The following is a 12,971-nucleotide window of genomic DNA, read 5'->3' on the forward strand; positions in this document are numbered from 1 at the left end:
AGAGATTCAGAATCATGTAATATCTATGAATATTTCGTTATGTAATTCTCAGTAAATCTTTTCTTTCTGTATCTCTTCATCAATCTTACAAAAAGTCCGCAACGATGGCATTAAATTACTTTGTTTGCGAACTACACAGCGAAACTAACTTTCAGTGTACTCAAGTCTACTCAAGTCAACAATTTCCTACCAAAAGAAGACACATAAAAAGACAGACACTGGAGCATTACATCGATCGTCACCGTTCGTTGATCATTTCTAACGATTAGCAGCCAAAAAAGTTTTTTCGAACGCATAAAAAGGCGAGAGGGATGAAGGACTGGCCTTGAAGAGCTGGTCGGGCCTGCAAGGCCTACCGAAGGAGAAAGAACAAGAGGAACCGACCACCGGGAGGGTCGTCACCCCTTCCTAAAAAAAGGGGTCGAGGCCTGGCACCAGGTCAAAAGCTCGGTCACAATAGGTTGCCTGCAAAGCGTTGGTTCTAGGGGGTCGGAGGCGGAGGAGGAGGGTGGTGGCGTCGGGGGCAGCGAGGGAGGCGGCACGAGTATGTGCTGCGTCCTTCAAGGTGCCGAGAGAGTGTTCCCCTCCGTTGGGAACGGGGGGAAACACGGAACGGGAGTGGGAAGTGGCAAAGGCGCCGGTGATACCCCCGTGGGCGCCCAGGATCTACCCCTCGAGTCGCTCTGGGCAGCTGGCCTGGACGAGGGGATGGGGTTTCCGCAGAGATGTTCCTATGCGAATCAACATACCACTCTCGCCGCGTCTTCTTCTACGAGCCACACATCTCCTGCGAACCCCGACGAACTCTGGAGAGAGAGAAACTTTCCTCATAGGTATATATTATTTATAAAATTAATTAATGAAGGTTTAAAACTTTTACTGATTTTTTAATTTTAATTTTAATTAAGAAGAAAACAACTTAATCAATTTTGATATTAATATATTTATATCAAAAATATTTTTTCAAATCGGTTAGGAATACTTTATTTTTATGTTCAATTATCTCAATATTAAAAAACTTTTAGTTTTGAAAAAATTTCACGGAAGTTGAGGCATATTACAAGTAGAACTAAAAAAACTTTGATGTGCAAATGGTTCTTATTATTTTCCAATTTTTATTAAAATCTAATTGTCAATCATTTATTGAAAAAAAAATTTAGAAAACAATATTGCAATTTGTCATATTTTTTGGTCATGAAAATGATCTAAGTACACCTATTATGTTTACTATGCATCTTTGCATTAATTTCATTTATGACCAATTCTTTTAATCTGACAAAAAAGTTTAACTTTCTATTATATATAAATTTAAAGTCTAATTAAACTCTCTTCAAAAGAAGATCACTTAACTTCTAAAATTTATATTTGTTATTCCTCTCAAACAACAATTAGAACAAAATCAAGTATACACGTTATTGGGTTTTTGAAAATATTCTCCTTCCTCCTCCCCAACATCCTACTGTATCAATACAATAGCGGCTATAGAAAGGCTCGCTCGCGCAGAACGCCTACGACCTCCACGGGAATCGGTTCCTCGATTACGGATGAGATATGGACATCGGCGAACGAGCGGCGATTCTGCCGTACCTCGACCACCTCGACTGGCATCGGGTCGTCCCTGAACTTACACGAGAACAATCGCTCGTTGGAGTCACGCGACGGCGATTTCTACTCCACGGATATCGAGGATTCGAAGGACACATCCTATCGGAGATTCTACCCGACCACACCGACTACTTCCGGTTTGGGTTCATCCTCGGATCGTCAATCCGTGGAAACGCAGTGTGGTTCCAGAGATTTACCGGATCATCTCTGGGCAGCCGCGATGGAAGATGGTTTCTCGCGCTTCAATGCCATGAAGTCGCTGCAGACAATCACGCGACAACCTCGTCCAAATCACGACTGGGTGAAGACCGAGCGTATCTCCAGGTTTACCAAACATCGCACCATCAGTCAATCGCCACAACACGAGCAGGAAATCTGGACATCCAAGTTGAACGAGAGCGCAGTAGTCTCCGGTTATGCCACGCAACGGAATCTTGGTCCACACAAATGCCATCATCAAGCACGCAGGAGCTTCTCCACATCGATCGTTGCGGATCTTGCCGTCACACCGGATGGATCTCAGCAGAGTCTTGGCAGTGGCGAGTTCTTGGTGAGTTTTGGTGTTATTTCGGTGTTGTGTCCTGTGATAATTGTTTAATGTATTTTCTTATCTGCTGTTTAGTGGTAAAATTTTTTTAAATGACAAAATCATATCTTATCTTTCTAAACGCTAAGCATAAGTTAAAATTACGCACATAACTTCTAATGCAAATATCCTTTCAAATATTATTTGTATCTATCTTGAGATTAAATAAGTCGAATTTATGCAGTTCTTACACAGAGCTGAAAATATATGATCTCGTAAAACGAGTCGCAACTTCACGGAAAGAATGATTTTGTTGAAGTACTTAAAAATTTAGCCAGATGCAGATCTGAAAATAATTTTATTGAACTATCAAAATAATTATGTAGAAATCTCAGACATGATGAGCAACGTTGCAAACAATTTTGACATGCTATCAATCAGTTTGAGCGCTTACATAATTATTTATCAATAGTCTAACGAAATTATTTTCAGAGCTGTATCTAACAAAATTTTTAGATGCTTCAGCAAATTTTTTTTCCATACTTTTTCAAACACACAAATTATGGGTCTGAAACATTCTTAGAACCAATATACAATTCGCACATTAAAGTCTTATTATAGTTATTATTGCTGCAATTGCATCACAAAATACTGTACCATTTACGGATTTAATAATGTCCGGTATTTACGCACCGAACTTTTTTTTTACAAAGGTTCAAAAAAATTAGGTTTTGCATTTTCTACAAATAATCTTCCCAGCCGGTTCGTAAAAATGCACCGCCGGTAGGAAAGAGAACAAAATTATTATATGAACCAAAATTATTATACTTATTGTACTCGCTACGCGGTTTCCAACCGTTGATTATCGTAATGACCTCGGGCACCCGAAGAAACGTCCTCGAAGTGAAGTGGGTGGTTTCTCCTCATTTCCACATCGCGGGAAGGAATTTAACTCACTGACTTATCGCGCCTGGCTTTGGATTACCTCGCGACAAAATCACGTAGCCTGGTCGCGAAACTCGTTCCTAGTTTCCTTTTCCTCGCGATGAAGGCTTTGACGCAAACACTCTCGGGTTCGTAAACTGAATTTATCGCCGCGTCGCGATAGCACGCGGTTTGTGTACTCTTTAAGATGGATTATAGACTTTCTTCTTCCGACTTCTTCCTCAGGCAATTTTCCGCGACAATTGAATATATATCCTGGAATGAGTCACGCGAGATTCACGCTTAAATCTAGAGTGAAAACAGATTAGACAATAATATATTGCATCTCTTAAATAAAATCAATGAAATTAAATATACATTATTTAATATGTCCTGTATATTTTGTATATATTTTTATCAAAATAATTAAAATTAAATAATTAATTTCTCTAGAGAAGCATATTTGTTATCGAATTATAATAATAAAATTGTTGAATTAATATCTAAAACATATTTGTCTATAATAAATTGTTTTTTTAATAAAAAAAACAGTCTTTTTCTTAAATATCGAGTACTTATTCAAAATTTAATCCAAAATTTGCCGATTTTTGTATAATTCAATTAATTTAAAGCATAAATCGATTCCTTGTCATGATTTTATTATCATTCGAAAATAATGGCCGATCTTAATGTTTTTCCTTTTCCGAGATTTGATAAATAAAATTCACCAAATAAAACATAAACGGAACACGAAAACAGCATGTCTGTCCGTGTGGCGTGTAACTAAGTTGACAGAAACTATTATTAAAATAGTGAGCGTTGCTCGTAGAAACTCGAGTAAGTACGCTTGCTGAATCTCGAAAAATTGTCGGAAGCTGAACGGTAAAAATTTTAAATCTGACTTTTCGCAAGCATACACGTACAATATATCAAAAGTTTTACGAGCGATATCTTTTGTGTACGCGCTGACGCGAGAAAGACACAACTATATCACCCCGGTCTATATTCAAATACTTGCCCGAGTACCACCCAGATATCATTGTATTCTTGTTGTTCATGTATATTAAACAAGGATAAAATGATATCTAGGGAGCACTTGAGTGAAAATTTGAATGTGCTCCAGCATAAATCTTTGAATTTTTAATACAAGATTTATAATTTAGTGAATCGTATAATTGACTCTGTGAAGAATAGTTTATGTATATTATGTAGTATATTATGTAGTATATTATGTAGTATATTATGTCGATTACGTAGTGTATTCAATATTCAAATAGCACAGAGGGTTTAAAAAAATTTAAAAAGAATTCGATCGTATGTCATAAATTCTGAGTTTTCAAATGCAAAAAGAATTCTTTTTATATCTGAAAAGGAACCCAGAATTAATGACATACGACTGAATTCTTTTTGAACTCTCTATTCTTTTTCTCTTTGTGCTATCTGGGTATTCTATAAATTTTTTTTTGTAGGATCCTTTTTTTTTAATTTAATTTAAATTATGTGAGTTAATTATAAACTTGAATAATTAATTAATCAAAAGAATTCGGAAGTTACATGTATAAAATTATATCATTCATCAAATAGAGTTCATACATTTTCTATGTGCTAGAAAATAAATAATAAAATATAGTCGATTGTTTTCTAGTTGCATTGTAAATGAGAGATTTTAATCGTTTTTAATGTCTATATTATAGTTATCTGTATTACCTAATAAAGATTTTATTGCGATATGATTGATATTGATTTTGCAAGCATACATTTTATATGTTAGCACGATGGTTGGATACGATATATTAACCGCTAAAAACAACATTTTTTCTAAACCGCCACGTCTACATTACCGCTTATATTCCATCACGTATTCCATTGCTCAATGCAACACGTCCACTCAATGCAGTATATTCGCTCAACGCAGCACGTTTTCTAATATGCGTTTACGCGTATCTTCTTCCAATAATGAGAATAGACTAGCATAATTGCAATTGATATTATCCGAGTTGCAATGTGTATAGATTAAGATGAAGCATGGGAGAGACAAATTGGATTTTAATTAAAAATTGATTCAATGATTATTTCCACTTATTTTAACATTTTTATTATACGAACAATTAGTGAAAAGCGTTTATTTAATCATTCGAAGAGGAATTATATTAATTATTAAGGATATAATATTCATTATGATATAGAGTATATCATAATGAATATTATATCATACAATTATGATATAGAGTCCGCATAGAGTCCTGTAATATACACAATCGTGATAACAAGTAGTATAATTATTAAATAATAACAAGTGCAAAAATAATATAAATATAATATTATATATAATGATATAGGTATGTGTGTAATAAAAGTAATAATGCATGCAAGATTCAAAATATATTGTAGGATAAAGCTGCCGAAATCGCATTTTTTTCTCATAAAAATATTAAGTTTTTTAATAAACTATAATCTTTATACCAAAATTATAAATCTTTTTTCTTTCTTATATGATATAATTAAATAATAATTCTACTATACTACATGTTATGAATGTAACATAGCAGCATTAAGTATTATGTAATTCTCAAATAATCTGTAAGAAAGTGTATGAGTATAATAATTGAATTTTTAGGCGAGATAGTGAGTTTTAACAATCTTACTCTATAAATAAATCTTAAATAATGTCAGTGAGTTTAGGAAATAGTTGTTGTGCAGCATTGATAAAGTGACACGAAATTTATGTCACTTATTTGGACATGCGGAAATAACTATTGTTTCACGCGGTGCGTCATGTGCGACAAAGTCGAGGCGGATGTTCATTTCGTGCACGATGAACGAAAGAATAGCTTTGTCAAGCGGCTGAATGCTTGTTGTCCTCGCGTACGTTCTCGCATGCAACATCGCTTGTAGCAACGAAATCTAGTCTGAAATCTGTCCGGAAAACGATGTACGATGATGATGAGACATAAAAGCCATTCTACTTGGGGATATTACAGCCGGATATCATGATTCATCTTTTTTTCATTGTGGTTCATGATTTCCCGTAAAATGAAGGAGTGCGTCACGTGACTCACGGTCGTTTTCCTTCGTTGGATAATTCCGACCATTGGGATGCATCATTAATTTCCTCGCTCCAGAAAGTACCGCTGCTAAGTTAGAGTACATAATTGATTCGGGTAACGGAAATTGTTACAGCTAACTTTTGTTTGGAGATTGAAAGTTCTGTGTCTTGGAGAATAATATGTACAAGATAGCAAGGAAGGGAGAAAACGAATTTTCTTTATGAAGAGTATCATTTTAATTTTAATTTTTTATAAAAATACGAAACTGAATTTCGAACGTTAATAAAATCGAATAATTATAATTTTAATTAATTACGCGTTATTGATTGTGAGATAAATAAAATGAGTGGAGAAGAAATATAAATACACGTGAAAAAACTTATAAGCTGACGCTTATATTTAGTACTTGTTTTTGATGATACCCTGCACAAAGATTCTCTTTCTACCTCGCTACTCTTTGAGTCGCTTTGCTTAATTAGTCGTCTCTTTCTGTGTGTCATCCTGGAGCTTTCCATCTTGCAAATAAACGCAAAGAGAAGCCAACTCGTCTATATTTGCACGTTGGGCAAAAAATATATCAACATGCGCACTTTGCTACAGGATTTTAACATGTAGTTCTTGGCAACCGAGCAAGAAGAACGATCCAATTAGAGTCGATGGAGTCCTCTGCGCACATTCCAATATTTCAAGCGTTAACTTTTTTCATTTACAATTAGATGCTTTTACTTTTTTTTTTCCGAAAGCTTCACGATGCGACGGTCTGCAAGTGGCGCTTTTCGACGCGTAATTAATACGATTAGCGGCCACGACGAACATATAAAATATGTTCTGAAAGTTCCTCTTTGGTATACCTATTACACAGACACTTTGGTTGCAGAGCAGAAGAAAATGTGAATAGTGATAAAGTTTTTAACCGGTTTAATTTTGTGACATACATTCTTTCGCTATTAAATTGTTTATTATACGACATACTAAAGCTTGATTTCTTCTCAGAGAAGATCTGAAGAACGTCTAAACAAGATTCCAGAATGTTTACCGTAATTTTCTAACATTCATTATTACACACTAGTAAATATAGTAAATATAAAAATAATAAAAGAGATAATTAAGAAAGATAGTTCTGAGAAATTTCAGCATCGCTATTGTCGTTTCGCAAGTTGAGTTGAAATTCTCTTCCGACTATGTTTCTCTTTCTTCGGCTTTGTCAGCACTTAAAGACGAACAAAACAAAGTTCAGAGCTCTCAATATAATTTGCAATATGCGAAGCGCTCGCTCTTGTCTCATAAATAGTATGCGCATCTCCCTTAGTACTCGAGTGTAGGCACAAGGTCCAATTAAACTCCATCGTTAGCGAAGATGATCCCTTAATCGGTGATATATATATATATATGTGTCAAGTGCATGACGCGCGCCAATTGACGAAATGGCATAAATCGATTTATGTCGGCGACACGAAAGTTGAGAGGCGTTGCGCAAGATGAGTTTGATGAGGTCCGCATGTAATTATCCTTCGATTAATGAGCGGGTATACTGGCGGGATAACTACTAGCAAGGATTTACTCTCGTAATTACGCTCGCTACTTCGACGACTTAATGAGGAATATACATGTATGTGTGCCTTGATCTAGTTCGGTTAAGGTCTCATCTCTCATGGATAAAGCGCGATTTGATAAAACGGGATTATCGACACTACTGTTTTTCTGCGGAAAGAATAGATCACTTTTAAAAGAAAAGCATAACTTGCAAACAATAAATAAACATCTCGATTACTAATAAATGAAGTATATTTTTATATAAAAGAAGGAAACAAAAATCCATTTTCTTGATTAATTTTCTTGAGAAGAGAGAGATATATATATATATATATATATGTTTGTCCTAAACAATTCTTTCAAATAAGTTTGACACGCGAAATTCCAAATTTTTCGATCGCTGGAAGTTGTCCTCACAAATCCTATAAAATGAGTCTCTCAGAAATCAATTAAGTTATGTTAACGACAAAAGGAGATTGATTTTATCGCAATGTGAGCAATAAAAATGAAAAAACAAAATCGATAAGATCTTTTATAATCCGGAAATTAACATTTTTATTGCTCACTAAATTTTACTGAAACGCATTATCATACAAGAATTTTATTTTAATTCTCTATATTTAACACTGACGTATGCTCGTTTGTCAAAGGCGCCTGAATTTATGCGAGTCGCGCTACATTCGCCAATGTCGACAGAAAGATTCTCAACGACATGACTTATTACCTTAAATACTGTCGCGATAAAGCTGTGAATGTATAGTCCGCAAACACTCGCCGTGAAAGATATTGCACTCTTTCTCTGTAATAACTCTGCGAAACTCTCTGGAAATGGCCTGTATATATAATTTTAATCTCTCATATTTATTTCGCTTGATAAATCTACTTCATTATACATTTTTAGATATTCCGACCCGCTCGGTAAACTAACTGTAAAATACAAAAATGTAGATATTGCACTAACAATGAGCCTTTTTTCTTAATTTGCTTGTTTATGCTAAAAACTTTTACTCTGTTTTCTAAAAGATTTATTTTTGAGAATCTTAAAAGATAATGTGAAAAATAGGACGCTGTTTGCATTTGCATTCTTCTCATGAATAATTCGCAATAATTTACAATACATTTACGAGGCGAAAAATAGTGATTTTTTTGTGATGATTTATATATTTAACCGTCACAAATCATATCAATCGCAGCTTAGCTTAACACTTAGTTTATTGTTCTAAAACGTATGTATAGACTTTCGAAAAAATGAGTAAATGTCTATCGGCATTTTTCCACATCGTTATCCGAGTCGATGTCGACAACAAATCGTATTTTATTAACGAAAAACTTTTGATCGCGCGCACGTTTTATAAACACGCAATAGAATAGATTGAACTGCCAACTTTTCATTGTTATCAGCGAATGGGACTGCGACAGAAGAGAGAATGTACTGACATGCTTTCTCTGCTTTTCGCGCTTGCATTGTTTGCTAGAAAACATGAGATACTTTTTTAATCAATAAAACACATTGATACTAAAATTGATAAAAAATACATTATATGATTAAAAAAACAAGATATTGAAAAATAAATGTCGGAGATTTTATATAATTGCAATGTTATATTTACGTTATTAATTTAATAATAATAAATACTTATATATATTATATTATCACATCGCACATTTTTGTGGCATTTTTAAAATTAATATAATGTTATGTACAATGTATTATAATATAACCTGTCTCAAATCTGTTACCTGCTCTGTCTTGCTGACAATTTTTGCAAACAATTTCACATATCCGAAGAACTAGAGAAAGCCCGTCAGTATGCTCCCTTTTCTGTCACATCATTCATAAACATCACGTTTTTATAAAGAGAAACAGATAATATATGCTCCGTCTATCCATACTATGGTCGATATTCAGTTCTTATATTATATTTAAGACTTTTAGGTACAGTTTTAAGATGTCGCGAATCAACCAGAAGACCATATTAACATCTTAAAATATTACAACGATCTTGAAATAAGAACAAACGATAAATACCGGCCTATGTTTACGAATTTATAGGAAAATTGCAGTCTACGCAGCTGTTTTTTCTTTCATCAATGATAGTAATTTGATTTATTATTTCGACGATCGTGATAAATTTCTTGATAGATGCTTTTGAAGAAGATATTTCAACGACGAAATCGGTTCGGTCGCTTGAAAACGAACGACAATGTCCTAATTAAGTTCATCGTTAATGCATATCGCGAAGTCATAACGCGCGCACTATTTCCTTTCGGAACGCGTTTGATTAAAATCCATTTATCAATGAAATCGCGTCCCATTTCTGACTTTTGTAAACGGCGGAAACACGCGACTGCGACGGATTTTCCTTTAGCCTTACTATCCGATTCAACATCCGTTTCTTTCTCTTCTTCCGTCCGTTTGTTCCCGTTTTACTATCCCGAAGCGGAAAGCGACGATAAAGCATGAATTAATAATCGCCCTGCCTCCTTATTCCGATCTTCATCTTGTTTCCTCCTGTATTATGCAGCATCTGCTGACATTACATTGCATAATAGAGTGTCGCGAGATGCGGCCGTTTATCTACAGATATTGTCGTCGCATTATTCGAGCAATTCTTTTTTAAGACCTGCGAATTTTTTTGCAAATAGAACAAATGATTCTATTTCTTTTACTTTAAAAATCTCACGTTTTCCGATAGAGACATTAAATACGCGCAGAAGTATAAGATTCCCTAAATTCAGTCTCTGCTTTTTCCCCTTATTTTTCTATGGAACGAAAAGAATGATAAATTCTTTATTCTTAGAATTTCTTACTGTGAGAGATAGTGATTGAAAATAAAAAGGTATTTCGTAATAAAGAATGTATACATAATATATAATATATATTATATAATATATTATATCTTTTCTTTAAAACATTAAATTTTAATAAAATATTATTTCACATAATATTTGGAAATTTATCTAGCAAAAGATCTTTCTAAAATAATAAATACTATAATATCATTTCAGAAACACTTTTTGTTAGATAAATTTGCAGTATTAAGTGAAATATTATTTTGTTTACAATTAAATATTTTAAAGAAAAAAGAGGAGGAGATTTTAATAGCACTATTATTTATTTCACTAAGAGCAAGCTTGTATGGACCTTATAGTGCATGATAGTTGAGACACTTTGTTAATCGATGCTAATAACGTGTTGTGTTGCAACAAGGTCTGTTAAAGCTGCATATATGCAAGAGCAATATGTATGTGAAATATGACGCGAGAATGTCGATTTTTCTCGGGCGCTGAAAATGAGATAACCGTGTACCTTTGAGCGACAATTTCACAAGGGTGGTTTATCGTAGAAACGTAATCTCCAAATCTGTATATTGAAAGTTATCGATGAGAGAACGCGATGAATTTATTAAAAAAATTAAAAATAAGTTGAAATATAAAAAGATCAATAATCTACTTATTTTGATTATTTATTTATTTAAGAACTGGTTTTTTGTGAAAAAGAATTCAAACCGTTGAAATTTATCGTGAAATCTTGATGTGGCTATACGAAGCAAAAGTTCGTGGATAAAATATCTATCGATACTTTTCGCACGGCGAAAAGTGATTGGTCGTGAAAATTTACTTTTGTTAGCGGCGTTTCCTCGCCGGAAGACTGTTCCCTCTACTTCTTTCCTCAGGGGAGATAAGAAAAACGAAGTGCAGACAGAATTCGAGAAGAGGTGCTGCAGCCGGATCTTGACTCTTGATTACTTGACGAGCGGGCGAACTCGAATCGATAATCGGCACATTGCTGGTGCAATCTTTGCTAACTAAAATGATAATGCGAGGAATCCGTTTTTCCATGGATATTAGACAAACTGCTATGCGGATGGCAAATTCCCCGCCGTCAAATAAAAAAAAAAGACGACATAATCGTTAATTTCTGACCGTAATTGCGTGCTTTTACTTGATTATTTTTAAAATTTGTTCTCAAAAAGTTTTTTGAATATTTTTTTCAAGGCGTTATATTTTTTAATTAAACTTAAAAGATGAGTAGGCTATTGGAGCCTTACACAAGTTATTTTGTTGTGAATAATGAAATTAGCATAAAGATATTATTTATAAATTATATTTAAAAATTTAACTAATTGAATCTATTCAATCAAACGTTTCGACTCTGGTCATCTTCAGTGATTTTACAAATTTAAATAATCTTAATTAACTAATACAATGTGTTAAATCTATATAAACTATAATTCTCCATTTGTCAATTATACAAAATTTTGTTCTTCATTACCATATTGTTCTTCTTCATGTAATCACATTTTATTGTTGTATTCAAGATTACGATGTATTATGTGGAACGTAGCAGATCCGAGGTTTATTTTATCCATGTACTCTCTTATACCAATTAAACATAACAGTGAGATTGTATTGTAAAATGAATTATAATTTTTAATTATTTCTTATCTTATCATATTAAATTCTCGGTATTGCTTACCTAATTCCTCCTATTTGCTAATTCCTCCTATTCTTACATTGTATTATAAAACCATCTATTATTTTCAGTTATAAATATAACCTTCTTAATCAAGATAATATTAATCTTGTATAATATTAAATGTTGTTATTTATCATGTTTCATATATAACATATTCTCTGTTAGATCTCTTAAGTTGGAGAAAAGTGATCGAGAATCGAGAGTATCGGACAATAGTTCAGTGTCATTTTGTTTATTAATCCCTATAATTTATAAATACCTATAATATAAATTTTGAATTATAATTCAGAATTTATAAAACCTAGATGTAAAATATTAATTGACATGTGTATGATGTGTCGATATTTTTATATATATATAGTTTATTATTACTATTAATAATGTTTTCATAGTTTTCATGTTAGCTGATCGTTTTGAAATAACAGGAGATTTTTTTTCATTCGTTTTCAAAACCCAATTAATAGAACGTTCCAATATTCACGTCCATGAATGACGTGTTTTATTCTCTCATATCGGCCTGGATATTAAAATAGAAAAAAAATTCATTTTTTAACATAAAAAATTTTTGAAATTTAGAAGAGCAATCTTATGAAATCATTTTATTTGGTAACGTAGGTAATTTTTTAATTTATCTGTATGATTAAAAATATCTTTATTTGTAGAAAATTAGAAATTTTACATACGATGGAGAGAGAGACAGAAAGGGAAAGGAGGGGGAGAGAGAGAGAGAGAGAGAGAGAGAGAGAGAGAGAGAGAGAGAGAGAGAGAGAGAAGTAGTAAGTAGTTAGTAGTAGTAGTAGTAGTATATAGTACGTACGTACGACGACGACGAAGTAGTAGTATATATTACTTAGTT

General features: G+C 33.3%; 1 protein-coding gene across 1 annotated transcript in view; it reads left to right on the forward strand.

Moving 5' to 3' along the window:
- The first annotated feature begins 546 nt into the window (after positions 1 to 546).
- LOC105618356 overlaps positions 547 to 12,971 on the forward strand; it is a 146,218-nt gene continuing 133,793 nt past the window's right edge. Inside the window, exons 1-2 of the mRNA XM_012199898.1 lie at positions 547 to 833; positions 1,504 to 2,155. Coding sequence (XP_012055288.1) covers positions 547 to 833; positions 1,504 to 2,155 — 939 coding nt within the window. The remainder of the gene's footprint in view (positions 834 to 1,503; positions 2,156 to 12,971) is intronic.

Source organism: Atta cephalotes, assembly GCF_000143395.1.
Source record: "Atta cephalotes unplaced genomic scaffold scaffold00016, whole genome shotgun sequence".
Taxonomy (NCBI): domain Eukaryota; kingdom Metazoa; phylum Arthropoda; class Insecta; order Hymenoptera; family Formicidae; genus Atta; species Atta cephalotes.